At 32.0% G+C, this 17648-nt stretch overlaps 1 protein-coding gene across 5 annotated transcripts in view; it reads left to right on the forward strand.

Moving 5' to 3' along the window:
- Positions 1 to 17648, forward strand: part of LOC118193382 (mitochondrial import inner membrane translocase subunit Tim21) — a 54096-nt gene that overhangs the window by 16431 nt on the left and 20017 nt on the right. Inside the window, exons 5-6 of one of the 5 annotated variants that reach the window (XR_004758915.2) lie at positions 1585 to 1684; positions 14741 to 14875. Coding sequence is in view for 4 of the 5 variants with exons in the window: in XM_035364471.2 (XP_035220362.1) it covers positions 1585 to 1684; positions 15872 to 15994 (223 nt within the window). In the remaining variant the exon portion in view is untranslated. Of the gene's footprint in view, positions 1 to 1584; positions 1685 to 14740; positions 14971 to 15871; positions 16070 to 17648 lie in introns of those variants that run through there. The other 4 variants (XM_035364484.2, XM_035364471.2, XM_035364463.2 and 1 more) reach the window with 4 other exon arrangements.

Consider the following 17648-nt stretch of genomic DNA (forward strand, 5'->3'; position numbering starts at 1 on the left):
TGGAGTCTTAACCACTTATCTCTTTCAAAGGCCTTTGTGTTAAGGATCCAGTTTATAATTCCCTTTTTCTTCTTGCAGCTTCAGAATTCAAAGATAACCTCGTTTGTAATTGTAAATTCTTCCTGTTCTTTCGAAAACTTTATAACCACACAATTTTTTTCTTCCAATTTGAAAGCTTTTTGCTAAAAAAAATTTGCATTATAAAATATATAAACAATGTATAGTACAAGTCGTATTTGAACTAATCACTGCATATTTTAAATTGTTACTTTTCACTTTTAAGCATTACATTTTCAGACAAATTTTTCATTTTTCTGCAATTTAAATTTTAACATTTACATATAGTTTAAGTTTTTAATCATTTAACTGTCTTTTATTTTTTAACTATTCCTTCCATGGAGAAAATTTTAAAGAATTTGAATAATTTCAATAAAATAGACTTACAAAACCATGAATGTTTGTAAATTTATGAAAATATGCGTATAGCGTCTGCGTCTTTTGGGGGAAGGGGACAGGAGGTACTGCTGCATTCAGTATGATCAGCAAAGACCTTTTTGATACGAACAGTAGCTTTTCACTTAAACATCTAGAAAATAAATTAGAACCTGGAAGAATGCATATCAGCAGGTGTGAGAGATGCTGGACTGCTTGAAAAACAGAATGGTCCAGAGACTATAAAGAATTTCGGTCATTTTTCAAATATTCTGTAAGCTATTCCAATCTTTGCCATTAGGGTCTTCAAAGGAATTTTCTTCCCTAAATGCTTTTTTATGTAACAAAAATAAATATTTTACACTCTTCATAACTAGGCTATCAGAGTTGAAGAATGTTCAATAGCTGTGTATTTAAAATGAACTTTTTAGGTTCATGGATGCAAGTTAAAATAGATTCAATCAGTTTTGCTAATACTGCCTATTTCTATTTTGCGCCTTTTCTGAGCACAAAAGTTTAAATATTCAACTCAATGTATGCATAATTCTTTAGTGGCATACCTTTGGTTCAATACTTTTTGTAAAAATATCCATTATTTCAAATCCTCTTAGTCATATATATATATATATATGAAAGAAAACTGCTAAATTTAGCAATAATACTTTTAATTCCTCATTTTAATATGGCTATATCCTCTTCCTTTGTTAAAACTACTGATATATGAATTTAAAGTACATCATCTGTAAATTACTCCACATTATGCCATTAAGTGCAGGACTGCAGATATTTTTATGCAATCGCAATTCAACATTTAGCAAAGGAACCAAGTCTCTTAATATCACGGTTACTAATTGTGCCACCCTTTCTTCCTGCTTCACTTACAGCTAGCCAATCATAGTTTTCTGTGTCTTTCATCCTTTATCTGAAAATGTAAGCTGTACAGCATTCTGGGGTTGTATAATACACCCATAATGAGCTGTGAATCAATATTTGTTTATCAAAGCTTGCTTTATTACAAAATAAAACAGTGTTGAATTAACTGACACTTCTGCTAAAGTTTTTCGTCTCTATTATGTCCTTCTAATACCTCAAGTTATCTACAGAATTATTATGCACAGCAATTTAGTATCCTAATGTTTTCTCCATTTGTAGTCATCTCAAGTATGAAAAGGATGGTAAAAATTATATGCGGATGAAATTCTATGTGGAAGGAAGTAGAAGAAAGGGAACTGTTCACTTAGAAGTGGTTGAAGTAAGTATTAGGGTTTATGTTTCTCTGTTGGGTTTTTTTGTCCATTGTAATGATATAACTGTTGTATGTTCTTTGTAAAATTTATTTAAAAAATAGTTTCATCTTCTCTTTCTTTTAAGTATCTTTTTTATTATTTGTAAATAAAGAAAGAATTTCAGATTAAAATAGCTTCCAGGATATTGTCTTTTTTTAATATTTAAGTTGATTTCTAAACCACACTAAGTTTCATTTATTTTATTGTTAAGGAGTTCCACCCCCACAGTTATTGTTAAGGAGTTCCACCCCCCACAGTAGCTGTTTGAATCTATAAAACTTCTGCATTTTGTGGAAATTCCATTTACTACTTTTATTTGCATGGTTAATTTAATTTTATTTAGATTTTCAATGAGAAAGTCACTATAAAATTAAATTAGTGTGTAATAAGTAAATTAATGCTGGGTAGCAATGGTAGTATATATTACTGTTGTAAAGAGAAGAGGAGCTGTGACTTAGGCACCACTTCTGAAGTAACTGTAGTGGGAAGCTGCTGATTAACGCAAGATGATTACCCATACGTTATACTGAAGAGTAACAGTTTAAAAAAGCATAGTCTTCAAAATGTAAAATCCATATGATTGGAATACTTGTTATACTTGTTTTCTTAAATGTAAATCAACTGGAAAGTTGAACTGAAATGTATTTAAATTTTGTTAGCTTTTTATTTATTAATTTTTTTTTAAAGTCTAAATGTGTTTTATAGTCCATTTTCTCCTTTCAGATAGATGCTAATGCTAACTTTTCATATAATTTCAAATTCTGTTTTCAGAGTTCTTGAATTACAAATGTTATGTTCAAGTTTGTTAAAAAGTCTACACTTTTTTCAAGAATTAAAAGTTTTGTTTATATTGACACTTTCTTTTAGAATTTTAGGCGTAGATTACAAATCCTTTATGATATATTATTGAGCCAGAACTCCATTTGTATGGATATGGAAAATCCAAAAGAAGAACAATTTTGGATTTACTAATTCAGAAGTCAAACAACAAAAATCAGCGTTATATTTTCAAAATTTTCACAGGACTAGTTTCGATGGTTTTACCGAACCACCATCCTCAGCTGCAAAACTGCAAATGAACAAATAGGAAATAATAATTAGATAAGATAAGAAAGCCTGGACAGGAATAAGCAAGTGGCGCCATCTGTTGATGAAACCAGAGCTAAAACATAATTTCTTTAAAGGCAACGATGGATTGGAATTAGGATTGTTAACTAGAACAGAAAGATTTTTTTGAATGTGAAATGCCTCTAGAAAATTTCTAGAATCTATTTTCTAGAGGTATTTCACATTCAACAAAATCTTTCTGTTTTAGTTCTAGAAATTTCTAGAATCTATTTTCTAGAGGCATTTCACATTCAAAAAAATCTTTCTGTTCTAGTTAACGATCTTAATTCCAATCCATCTTTGCCTTCGGCCTTTAAAGAAATTATGTTTTAGTTCTGGTTTCATCAACAGATGGCGCCACTTGCTTATTCTTGTCCAGGCTTTCTTATCCTGTCTAATCATTATTTCCTATCTTGTTCATTTGCGGTTTTGCAGCTGAGGATGGTGGTTCAGTAAAAACATCGAAACTAGTCCTGTGAAAATTTTGAAAATATAACGCTGATTTTTGTTGTTTGACTTCTGAATTAGTATTTGTTCGGCATGTTATTGTGTCTTAATTTTGGATTTATTATCTTTATGAATTTGATTTTAGTTTGAATTGCATTAATTTAAGAATAAGTGTTTTGCCTTAAAATTCTGTAGTAAAATAATCATTTAAACGTAAAATTATGTTTCTTTATTGAATGCTATAGGGTTGTCATTTGATCGTAAGCTATTCATTGTAGAAATGCTGAAAAAGTTTGGTTGTATTAGTAGTTCACCAATTCTTTGCTCTGTCACATATGAACCTTTTTATAAGGTATGCAGAATACATTTTTTCAAAGTAAGCAGTATGGATTTAAGTTGCAAGCCAATCAAAGTACAAAAAAATGCCACCAATTTCTGTAGTTTCATTATATCCTTAGAATAAGATAATCCAAGGCTTTCCCTGAAAATGTGGAACTACAGATAATAGTGTCCACTCTATGAAGTGTGATATTTATCTGCATTAAGATGAATAAATTGTTATCTAACTTCAATTGGCATGGATCCTTTCCATCATATTTTAAAGCCATTCAGCAGGGGTGTAAAATAATCATGTGTCTGAGGAATGACCTGAATTCTGATAACTCATACTGGGTTCCACACAAAACGTTTTCATCTCCCTGTTTGGTTACATTGCTCCATAACAGAATTTCTTAAACTGTGGGTTACAGGATCTGCAGCAGGGTTCGCCAACAATTTTAGCAGTTTTGATATTTTTTAACTTATTATAATAATTTTACAATTACCAAATATCTTTACATAGTGTATCTGAAAATAGATAAAGATAAGACAATACAGACAAAGAAAAAAACGAAAATGTTTCGATGTGTTCTTTTTGTAATATTAACGTTCGTTTTCCTTGCTTTGCATGTGACGCTGTATTTCGTCTGTTATTTATTTAAAATTTTCACTTGTTCTGTCTTAAAATTAGAAATTAAAGTTAATGACTTTTCTGTCTTAAAATTAGAAATTAAAGTTAATGACCTAAAACTGCAATAGTATATTACAGTACAAGTTTAAAAATTGACATTTTAACTCGCACATGTGTCAGATTTGTGCAATACTTAGGGAAGTCCCACAAAATTTTTGTAAATATTATGGGGTCCTGGGGGTCACTAAAAAATCTCGGTGATAAAAAGGGGTCGCGACTGAAAAAAGTTTAAGAAACCCTGCTCCATAACATGCGTGCGTGCAGATGCTCATGGTTGCAGTTCCATTCAGAAGATAGTACTGGGAGGGTTTGAGTTGCTCTGTTTCACTGTTAAGTTCTATTCTTCACCTGGTATGTCTTGAAACATAACCAACAGTTTATCTTTTTTTTTATTTTCTGACTTCTGTTTTTTGGTCCATTGTAAATTACAGATACCATACCTGTGGCTACATGGATATAAATGTGTATGTAATAGGATACTGTCTACAGACCTTTTTCATTAACTAATGCATTAAGCCTCCAAGGCTTGCTAATGAGATCTAAAAATAGGTGTACAGATACATTTCTATTCTTTTTGTCATGTTACTATCAGCAGTTGCTATGTTGATGACTTGATTTTCAAACTTGTAAAGTCATTGCTCTTTAACTTATCCCATAGTGTGCTGTGGGATTGAATTCACAGCTCTGAGTAGGGCAGACCAAATATATCTGACATATCTCAATTTATTGTATAACTGAGAATTGCTTTATGGTTAGATGTGTTGCCATGTATTAAGTCTCATTGGCAAAACGTTGATAAGTCAAAGATACCAGGATTGGCTTCCTTGTTAAATTGTGTCCGTCGGTCATTAGTCTGCAACCATGTATCATAAAAACATTCCCCTGCAAGAATAATTGAACCTCCCTAACTGGAACAGTGTACAGCATTAAATACAGTGTCAACATGCCCATACTATTAAATATAGTGTCACAAACTTGGCTATGTGTTCACATACATTGCACATTGTGCTTGAATATATTAATCATCAGACCCATTTCTGAAAGTGCAAGACATTATTATTACACCATGCATAATTCATGAACAGTATCTTTAGTACTACAGGAAGCTTATATACAGCTGCACACACATTAAAAATTTCATGAAGTTCTATGTGAAAACTACTTGTGCACATAGTCTTAGTTGTACACTTTATGCTTAACTCTTCTATTAATATTCATTTCTATTAGTTATGGTATGTTTTCAAAACCATTGACTTGAACATATGGTGCAGACACTATGTGGTGCTTCTGATAGGCAAACTGCTAGTATGAAATGATTTAGAAAGGCCAGAGACTTACTTCTGTACCATCTCAGAGTGCAGTGCTCAGCATCAAGGTGAGCAGCACATAGTAATTTGGAGGAAATGTCCAATGATTCTTGACTATATAGTGTACATGTTATGCTCTTTAATTACAAGAAATTAGGTGTAAAGGAAGCAGAAAGGTGTAACGGATTATGTATACTTCATGCACTCTTCAGGCTAGTTACATAAATCAGAAAAAATGTGTCATTGGATCATGTCATTAAAATGTCTTATGCCAAAGAGTTTTGAAGAACTTTGAAGTGAAATGGGGAAAATATAATCAGAACTGAAGTTTTTTTAAAATTGTAAAGCTATTTGCTTTATGCAGTTCTACTAATGCATGCCTCTTTAATGGTTCAGGATAAATTTATAGTGACTAATTGACTCTTGTCATTCAGCAGAAGTTTTATCTGTGGATATAAAGGAGATAAATCATAATACTCACTGTCATATGGTGTAATAGTTAAGTATTATATAATAGCTATTTACACTATATAACAGATAAGTATTATAGAATACTGGTTGCAGTGTAACGATATTTTAATTTAAAGAGAACTATATAGAAAAGTAACTAGTAAGTAGAGCATTGCAAGGTACTAAGTACAGATTATCAATACAGTACAAAATCTGAGATCTGGAGTCGCTGGAATTTCAGTGATTTCAGAATTTTTTGTAGTTTAGAGCATCAGTTTAGTAAGATTATAGGCAAAAATTATAAAATGAAAAATATTAAATAGTTGATTATGAAATAATGTATTTATGATCTTAAGAGAATCAAAATTTACAAAAAAAAAAAAAAAAAAAAAAAAAAACTCATTATTTATTTGTTGCATTAAGCATTTCTGTCAGTGTAACTTATTTAAACTGTTTCTTTCTTTTCTGCTTCCTTGTACGAAGTAAAGAAAGTATTGTAATCACGAAAAATTCCGGAAATCATATTTTAATGAAAGTATCCATCTTGACTGCTATCGAATGCAATTTAGTGATATTTTTGCATGAGTAAAGGACTCTTTTCCCCCAAACGAATTATAAAACATTTAAAATGAATTCAGGAGAGATTTTTTTTTTTGTGTCACCTGTACATACATACATATGTATATATGTATCTCACATAACTCAAAAACTAGTAGACTCACAATGTGGAAATTTTGTGTATACAACTGTATAACATGTAGTGCTGCACCTCCCTTTTTGGTTGCAATTGGCAGCACCAAAAGTGTATATATATATATATACCCACTTGTTACTCGGCTGAATTTTTTTATTCTTATATGTTGGTAAATTGGGCATTCTTTGCTTTAAAAGTGATTGAATTATGTTCTTATTTTCTGGTTAAAGTTTTTATGCCTTTAGGTAATCTGTATGCAATAGTTGTAAAATTATCAACAATTTAAAAGTTGTTTAAGTGCAGCCAAGCCTAATATTTGTTTACATTTGAAACTTAGCAGAGTAGTGAATTCAGTTTCTGCACCTTCAGTGTCTTTTTGCCAAGTGGGACCAAAATTAAACTTCATTTTTGTGCATCGAAAAATCTGCCTTGTTGTCTGCTGGCCGAACTGCTTGTTTTTGCTTAGAAACTAATTTTATTTGTAATTTTTTTTTACTGTTTTAACTGTATTTGATGCTTTATTTTTTTCTATATTTTTCAATTTTTAATGAAGCTAATATTTTGAGGTTTTATGTAGTTTTGCCTTGCCGCGAACTGAGAGCATAATTAACTGAATGAGAAATATATCTCTAATGAAATTTGAGGAAATAAATTTAAATGAAATGCAGCAAAAAATGCGTATAATTTAATATTCCGTACAAGAAAGTCGTGGTGTACACATCTTTTTTTTTTTTTTTTTTTTTTTTTTTAAATACGTTTTTTTTTTTAACTTTGTAGATGCACATAATTTCTTGTTCAGTTACAAAGTTCCATCAGTGAAGTCCTGCAGTTATTGTCTGTCTCAAGAATTCTTACTAAACTGTCAGTTGAAATCATTGTGAACAACCTTTTTTGCTTTCTTTCTTATCGGTTATGAGATTTTTCTGGATTTAAAACCATTTTAGTTGTTCATTTGTTGATTGATAATAGAGCACTGGCATTGCAATAGAAAACTTCTGTTGTCATCGTTTATTGTCATTTCACTACATACCTTTGCAAATTTAATTAATAGGAAAATTTTCCCTTTTGCTTGTGGTATCCAAAAGAATCTAAATTCATAGTTATCATCATCACTATGAAATATGATAGCAGGCCATAAATTATGCCAAGTGTTTTTAAAAATATCTGAAGACACATCCTCCTATGACTTTGCAGTGTTCTACAGAGTAGATTTTTAAGTTAAAATATTTTTTAAAATTCCTTAATGGTGTTGCTGCTGTTCAGAAAATTTAGAATATATTTTGAAAAGGCATTGTAGATCTTGAAATGCACATTTAAAAGGGCACATGCTGAAATGTAGTGCTTTGTAGATCTAAAGCATGTTGGATATAAAATCTAGATGAAAGAATAAGACAGAGACTTTACCTTTTGCTGAAATTTTAAGTGAAGTTTGAATTGAATCTATAATGAGGGCAATTTTTTTCATCATCTGTTAAACCAAACTTTGGGTATGAAATGATTTTCAAAACCAAATATTCATTCATGTTTGAGTCATCCCTGCTCTTTTATTTGAATGATAAATGACAGAGGAAATCTCCTTTAAATGCCTGATGCATGTTACAGTCGTAACTCTTGCTTTGAAATCTTTGACATTAGTTAGGTAAACACACCTTTTCTGCAGAGATTGCCAAGGTATTTCAGGACAGATCATGCCAAAAGTGACCAGTTTTATCAGCATTATAAGTCTTTTCTGGAGATAACTTTTTGCTGTTATTGTGTTCAATTACTGTAGAGATAATTTTTCACTGTTATTGAGTTCCATGAATTCATCAGCAAATTGTTCATCTGCTTCAGTATCAGCTGGTGCTTTTTCACCAGAAATTTTCGACTACCATGTACTGTGGCAGCTTTTAGATTTGGTTAGTGAATCTGTTGAATGTGTGTACTCCTTTAAGTCCACCTAAAATATGTTTGACTTCCTCATGAAATATTTTTGCTAGAGCCATTAACATTGGGCACATCAATGGTTTGCCTTTGCTGCAATGCTGTCTCACCCATTTAATCATCACTTTGCCATGTTAATCACTTTTAACAAGTTATTTTTATGTTATTCATTGTGCATGGATTGTCAGAATCAACAAAAAATACAGTTTCTTTAATGTTCTGTCTACTTTTCTGTACTGTACTCTACATAATTTTGAAATGGAGATATGCCTTTATCCATTTTTCGCGGTAATTCCACTTTTTGCTTGATTGACATTGAAACATGCTTTCACTTCACAGATCCTGTTACAGCTACAGAATTCAAAACTCTTTTCAATATAATAGGAAAATCTACTTTTAATTATGTTAAGGTAGTTGCAATCATAATAATCTGCTTTGGAATAATAAGCTGGGTCAGATTAAAAAGTTAAATGAGCCGTTTAAAAGATAAAAGAGCACAATTTTCTTTGTTAACTGAACTTAAGCTCCTCAAAATTAATTCCCTCTCACTTCCTCTCTGCTGACTAAAGAAAACCAGTATAAGCAGCATCCCACTCAAAACAAATACATCCTAAGGCTCCACAGATTATTTAGATAACAGAAAAATGTTACCCCCACCACCAATCAAGGGCCGAAAATGGAGTTGTAGCTGATGTCAGTGTTTTTTGTCATTGGCTGCTGTAGGATTCTCTAGCCAGGAGGTATTTGAAAGTGACATGTAGGAATCTCAGTCAGGAGAAAAAATTGTTTTTACATTGCACCTACTTTAACTAAATTATTATATTCTCCATTTCTAGACTTTCCAAGGGAAAAAATAATGGTGGTTTAGAAATTCGTATGTTAGATCATTTTGAGTACTGGATGGCCTTTTTGTTTCATACATTTCATTATAGCAATGAATTGTATTATTTATCATTTGACAAACTGTAGAGTTAGATTCAATATTGAGATAAACTTCCATAATATGCTTTGACATAGTTTTAAATATACCATTAATTTTCTATAGTTGTTTAGCTGTTAATTCTCATGCAGGCACTTCAGCACAGTCGTCGTCTAGGTTGTCCTTCCATTCTTCATAAACCACTGTGTATGCATGTTAATGAGTGTTTTGGTGCCCAGTTTCTATTGTGCTATTAGGGAATTCAGAAAAAATATTCAAATGTCATATGTTTCCATATTGCCTTCATACTGCTTCCCGTTTATTCATGATGTGTTTCTTCTATATTGTGGTAATGTTTCTAATGTAACTCTTCCGAAATTCCATTAAAGTAGGAGCATTTTCTTTTATGGTTTATGAAAGCATGCAAATGCATACAGTGGGGAACCCCAAAAGAAATTGAATTACTTATTATATCACATAACTTTAAAGCCACATAAAAGTAAACCACACGAAAGGAGATTTGACCATATGCAGAGGAAAAACTGATTATTTATGTATTGAAAAATAATCTTGTGCACGTAGTTTCTTTGTACAAATTAAAGGAAATATTGTAATCAGAAAAAATTTCAGATATAGTATTTCAAGAGAAATATCAAATATCTGTTTTAGCTATTCCGGAATCCATTACTTAACCAGCCTTTATGTTCGCAATCATTGGTCGTAGTCATACACTTCCAGTTACCAAAGTGTTTTGCGAAAGTGGCAAAAATATTCATATTTTAGCAATGTTGAATTTTTTGTTCGTTTGTTTCAAAGATTATTTTTCAACAAATAGCGAAATCTAACTTAATGTAGTCTCTGGCTTCATGTAATTATATTGGGAAAGTTTTGTACACATTATGAAAAAATGAAATTAGAAAAAATTTTTCTCCTGTATTGCAAAAAATGTCATTTTTAATTTGCCTTGAGAAATCAGTTAATTAAATTAGAAGAATTTGAGGAAATAAGTTTAAATGAAATGCAGCAAAAAATATGTGTAATTTAATAGGCTGTCTAAAGAAGTCATATGATGTCCACATCAGATTTCTTTAGTTTATTTTGCTCATTTAAAGTTTAGTTTGTTTTGAAATTTTCAAGTTGGACAGATCGAAGCAAACTACGTGAGGTATTGTAAAGTATTGCTTAAACAAATAATCAAGATTTCAAAACTTAAAATTTGCTATTCCTTGTGATGAAATCCACTTATTAATGAGATAGTTATTTTCTGTTATGGGTGAATTTTTTTATTTTATGACTTTTTATGGTTTTTTGTAATTATAAAAATCTCTTATTTTATGGGTGAAGGATTTTTCTTGCCATGAAAATGTGTACATTGCCTAAGTCTTTGGGATCTATTTTAAACTATAATCCATGAAATCAACTTTTGAATTGTAAAAAAATTAGTATACTAAGCACACTCACGTTGAAAATTTTCTCAATAGCATAAGTTTTGTGTAATATTTGGAAACATTTTTGTCTTAGTTTAATGAGTTCCAATATGACAAACTTGTCTTGATTACTAGAGATTCAGATTTAAATATGTATGCTAAAAGAATCATTCACTGTAGTAGTATTAATTGTTTATTTGGATAATTTTTTGTTATAATGAAATGAAGTAAAAATTAATTTTGCACATTTCAGTCATCTGGGTGAATACATATGACTCAAAATGACATAAGAATGCAAGGTCAGAAATGCCTTACTGATTTTGTAGATGGCATTAATTAGTCCAAGTGCATTGCCATCACTACCTCCACAAGAGAAAGTTGGGTATGAAAATAAAAGAACAGTAACATAGTTGGACTAGGAATCTTAACATATTAAAAAATGGATTATTTCAAGTAAATTAGCTAGTAATTCTTCAGTAAAAATTTGCAGAAATGGTGGAAGAAATTATGAAAATTACAAAAAGAAAAAGGTTTCAGTGCAAGGTATAAAATTTCATTATATCCGAATCTCTTACATTTGGAAGTTCACTATAGCCATGTAAAGAAACTTTAAATTAAAAGGAAGTTAGAAGAGACCAAAAAGATCATTTCTTATATCCAGGGGGGGAATTTGTTATGAACTGCATTTGCTGTAGCTGGGTTTGACTGTAAATATACAGGGTGGTCATAAAAAAATTTCACCGATATATGAACCCTACCATACAGGGTGGTCATAAAAAATTTCCCCAATATGTGAACTCCTACCAGACATGGTGGTCATAAAAAAATTTCTACCAGTCTATGTGCTCAACCAATTGAAATAAAATTTCAGATATTGTTATTTAAAGGTATATGCAAAAATTTTGAAATTTTTGAATGGCAACACCCATTTTTTTCCTCCAAAATTTTGATCAGCATATTGAAAACCCATAAATGGCATTGGAACCATACACTTGTGAGGAAAATTTCTGGCATAAAACATTTGCAAAGTAGAGCATTTGTAAAAAGCAATAACAAAACAAGACAGAGGGGGAAATTTATTGGAATTATAAGTTTTCAATGCATTTCAATGCAGATACGGCATTTCAAGATAGAGTCATCTCCTATAACTTTGCAGTTTCATGGCCGCCGTGATCCTCCGACCTCACCTCAGTGAATTTTTGCTTCTGGTGTTGTCTGAAACTTAAGGTATACACATCAAATCCATAAGATTTTTCAATTGAAAGATGCTGTAAAATATACTCATGTCCATAAATTAAGGATAATTCGGAGTCACGCAGAAATCAACCTCTAAAATAAATATATCACCTGTAAAATCACTACACACGTCTTCAAGAATCATGCAAATTTCAGGAAGTAACCAGATGACACCGATGGTACGTCACAATGACGAGAGTGTAAGAGAGTGAAGGAATACAGGCAAAGAAGTAAAATTGTTCGCAGGCGCTTTATAAGCATTTCAGTGCAATAACCGAATAGTTATGACACAAAGGACGCATTTGGATGATTTTTTAGGTGGTAGAATTATCGGCCGTCTGGAATGTGGGCGTACCCAATTGGAAGTATCAGACGAACTTGGAATGGCCCAGAGTGTCATCTCCAGGCTTTGGCAACGATTCCAAGATGATGGTAATGTGAGTAGACACTACAGCACAAGTCGCCCCAGAGTTACAACGCCGAATGAGGACCGGTATTTGGCAATTACTGCCAGAAGAAACAGGCGGAGCACATCCTCAGACCTGTCTCGTCAGCTCTCTTCAGCCACTGGTACGACAATTTCAAGGCAGACTGTGTACAGACGCTTAGGGTAGATTGGTCTATATGCTCGTAGACCTGTCAGATGCGTTCCACTTACTGCAACTCACTTTCGTCTGTGGTTAGCCTGGAGTATAATGCATGCATTGTGGACACCGCAACAGTGGGCTTGTATTATGTTTTCCGACGAGTCCAGGTTTAGCTTGCAGTATGATTCTTGCCGGGCTTTCATACGGAGAGCTCCAGGTACCCGTTACCACCAAGAAAACATCATTGAACGACACCTTTACGGTGGTGCTAAAGTGCTCGCTTGGGTTGGAATTATTCTGGGTTCCAGAACCGACCTGCAAGTTCAAATTGGAAACATGACAAGCCACATCTATCGGGACGTCATTCTGAAACAACATGTACTTTTGTTTCGGGGCGCCATGCGCGCACAATTTGTGTTTTTGGATGACAATGACCGTCCTCACCATGCAAACATCGTAAGCGAATGCCTTCAATCGGAGTAATCACCCGTATGGACTGGCCATTCATCGGACTTGAATCCAGTAGAGCATGTGTGGGACATGCTTGGCCGACGAGTTGCAGCCCGTCAACCTCCTCCTACATGTCTACCGGAACTTCGGAGAGCATTGCTTTTTGAGTGGTGTAATATCCCCCAAGATCAGATCAATAATTTGATACTCAGCATGCCTAGGCATTGTACGGACTGTATTGCATCGTCTGGGAGACATACAATGTATTAGCAATCATACCAAAAATGTAATATTGGTTTTTTGTAAATAGTTTTTTTTTTTTTTTTAATTTGCTCCGAGGAGAAAAAATCGCTATTTTTTTTAATAATATCAAACATCTAGCATCTTTTCTTGCTCTTTACCTTTTGTTTAATAAATAAGCTTTACAAATAAGTCAAATTTGTTTTGCTACTAACTCTTCCTTTGCCTGATTTTGCATTATCCTTAATTTATGGACATGAGTGTATGAAGTTATGCAGCTTCCTCCAGTGATGTTATGTCATTGTTGTCAACAATCTACCACATTCAATGCATTATCATATGCAAAGATAGGTGCATTGAAAAGTGCCATGCTAATTTGAATATTAAAGATCTTCATCCATACAATTTACAGCAGTTGTTAGAATTGGGAATTTTCTTGAGAAGATGAAGTTAAATATTGTATCATGAGATTAGTAGCAGCTTTCAGAATTGACAATATGCTAGGCTGCGTAGGTCATATATGTAATAATGTAATATAATGTGATGCAAAGATATGAAAAGACTAAATCATAGATTTTTTTTATGCCATAAACTAAAAGAAGGATTATATTATTATTATTATTATTATGATATTTCTTAAGACAACTTCCATGTCATAATCTATATCCTCACACATTCTTTTGTGTCCCCCCCCAGACATATAATTTGTTACCAATCTTTACATAATATGTCATTTGTAATTCTTCTATTTGAGACCATTTTAGAATAACTAGTTTCTTTTTATGGATTTATGACATGATATGAAATGCTGTAGAGTGGTATTCTGTATTTTTATCATGTTTCAATTTATGTGAAGGTAAAGAACTTGAGTAGTGGAACTCAGGATGGATTAAAGTACAAAAATTCCATTCAGTAGTTTCTAGCCTTATTTTAAGAATGTCTTATGAGAAGTTTAATTTATTTAATCTTTTCTTATGAAACTATTGAAAAGTAACTGGTTCATAACAAACATATGCTTTAGAAAATTTTTTAATGTTTGAATATTTTATATGTCGAATATGTTGTAAAATTCAGAGGGTGTTAATGCATATTTAGAGTGATTTTAGGGCCGTTTAACTGACATCTAAAATGAAAAGAATATTTTTTTTAAATGTTCGATATGATAGCCTTTTTTCTGGACTGCGTCTCGATTTCCATTATAGAAGGGCTTTTTGTAATATTTCCAGGGGTATTCATTTCCATTCCTGTTCTACTATTTTCCTTAGTCTATGCATTGTTGTGGGCTTCTATCTAGAAAGAGCTCTTTTCAAAAGACCAAAGGCTCAGTCCATCAGGGTACTTCACAGGAATACAATGAAAAGGTATATGTGCAATATCTGTATAAGTCGTCTTTTTTTTTTTTTCCAAGGAATGCAGTGGTACCTTTTAAAATATGACTTAAATTTCAATCTGTACTGAGTTGATTTTATCTTTTTGCACTCTTCTTATTTTTAATTTACCAATGTAAGAGAATCCTATGACAGTAATAAACTTCTTACTGAAACTTTCTTTGTATCCACGTAACCAGGTTTGTAATTTTTTTCTTTTTGTTTTCGATAATAAAAAGACCATTGTTTGTTGCAGTCATTTAGGTAGATCCCTTCTCAATCAAGGGTCACTATGCATTTCGATTAATCTCCGGCTAAATAGTTTTCATGTAGGTTTCTACAAATTGTTCTTCATTGAGCCACATGTCTCAGCAAAAGCTGGTGAGCATTATGTTTTTTAGTTCTTGTTACCAACAATTTAACTTTAGAAACATTACTTTTTTGGGGGGGAGGAAATTAGACTTCTTTCAATTAGAAGTAATAATTGACGATTTTTCACTCTCTGATTAATAATTTTCCTTATTTTCACTTGGAAATTTCAATACCATGTGTTTTACAACGTTTTTGAATTGCAGAAAAGGAATATTTCTGTTTGGAAAGCTCAAAAACAAATACTTAATCCACAGCTTGTTTACATTCGACATTTTGAATGAAGAATAAATGTAAGCGTGGCAGGCGGTATTTCTCATTTCAAATAATAAGCTATTGCCAGAAATTTTTATTCTAATACCTTTTTTTAAAAGAATTCTTTATCAAAATCATTCTAAAAATGTATCAACACCTTCTGTAGCTACTAGAAGGACATGGACATTATGTTGTGGTTGAATGCATTGTAAAAAAGTTTGCAGCATATAAATATCTTCTGTTGTGTGATATATAGAAAATGTATTCTATGATAAATTTAAGTGGACTAAGAGGAAATGAAAAATCATAATTTTTTCCCTTTATTGACTTTTTTTTTTTTTTTTTTGTATTTTTTTTCCTTTCTAGGGTAAAAAAGGTAGTTATGAATACCGATATTTGTTTGTTGATCTAGATGGATTTCCACAGAAAACAATTATACTAAAAGACAACAGGCATTTGTACGGTAGCAATGAAACTGTAGAACTGTGATTGTGATTTGGAAATGTATATAGCTCTTTCAAGTAAAAATTCTTTAAGAATTTAATAAATTTAATTTTTAATTAATATGTAGTTAGCTTTTTTTTCTCTCCTTTCCATTACTCAGTCTGTTATAATATATTTGAATGCTATTTATACTATTTTTTTTTTTTTTTTTAGTTTTTAGGCCCGCCAGTGGCCGAGCGGTAAAGACGCTGAACACTGGTAGTTCGGTCTGAGGTTCGAATCCCGCGAACGGGCTGGCTGCATGGGCGTTTTCGTGGTTTTCCCCATGTGTAACGTGTATACGAGCCAGTTTCCCTTAGAAAGTCCTCCACGAAAGGCATCCCTCCCCTTAGGCAGATAGCCCTCGTGTGCTTTGCCATAATTAAATACACCACTTTTTTTTAGTTTTTTGGGCCACAAGCTATAGCTTGTGTATCTTATACATAAATCTGGCACTGTCTGGAAGTACAGCATAAGTTATGAAATAAAATACTGCAGTAAAATGTGTGAAACAAGATGATGATTGTTGGTTATAATTACCACTCTGAAGTTATCAATACCTATAGTTTTGTATTATTTATTTCGAGTCTGGTGGCAATATAGTATTTTATATTATAATTTATTGTTGTTATTTTAGATAATGTAACAATAAAAAGTGATGAGTACAAAGTCCTTATAACATTTTTAATTCAAGCTGTTTAATTAGTATGTAGCCATGCAGATGTAAATGATTGCATAGCAGCCACTGAATATAGGGTCATTCCATGCGAGTAATGTATCCTAACAGATGTATACATCCATTTACATTTATACCTTTCATCGTCACTGCTGGCTTAATCTAGCATAGATACTCTCTGGAATGCCAAAATTTGTTTCGTATTAATTCTGATTTTGCATGCAGTTGAAAAAACATTCATAAAGGTGTTTTCTCTATCTTTGAATTTCATAATATCAGTTTTATAAAGTTCAGTACACACATCAAAGTAAATTTACAGATCTTGAACATACAGAAGCCATTAAGGATTTCAAAAAGGAAGTTTGTTCACATTTCTAAAATTCTGAATCCGTGTACTATTATAATTACCAGCAGGATTGCATACATTATAATCTAAATTTTCCCCTTTGATATAGCAGACAGTATAGCAATGGCATTTTCTTTATTTCAGATTTTTTACTATTCAAAATAACTAATCATTTGAAACAATATAACTGAATATCTTCTTTGCACATTGGTAAAATTTAGGAAAGAACGCAGAATGCTTGAAGCCACTGTTATGTTAGAACACTGTTGACTAATCACAACGGTCACACATATTTCAAGCAGTATTGGATGTTATTATGAAGTTTGTTGTAGCAAGTTTCTGTAACAATGCAAAATTTCTTTTTATGAAGTGAAAAATGATGATATAAAAACTAATTCTATGCTGGGAATACCATTCTACGTGTTTTCAGTTTGGATGCACACTTTAGCAAAGGATTCTTGTGTGTCATCATGTGGGGATGTGTTCAGCTAAACATGAGTTACATTTGAAAAACATTCTGGTTTTAGTAATTTCAGTGCACTGCACCAAGAGCATCTTCAGTTGAGCAAGTGAATAAAAATGAACTTTCAACTTGCCTTCTGTTCACATAAATGCCACAATCGATTGTGTAACATTTC

This window comes from Stegodyphus dumicola, chromosome X1, assembly GCF_044657685.1.
Source record: "Stegodyphus dumicola isolate Sdum_Otavi_A_Nest chromosome X1, ASM4465768v1".
Classification (NCBI taxonomy): Eukaryota; Metazoa; Arthropoda; class Arachnida; order Araneae; family Eresidae; genus Stegodyphus; species Stegodyphus dumicola.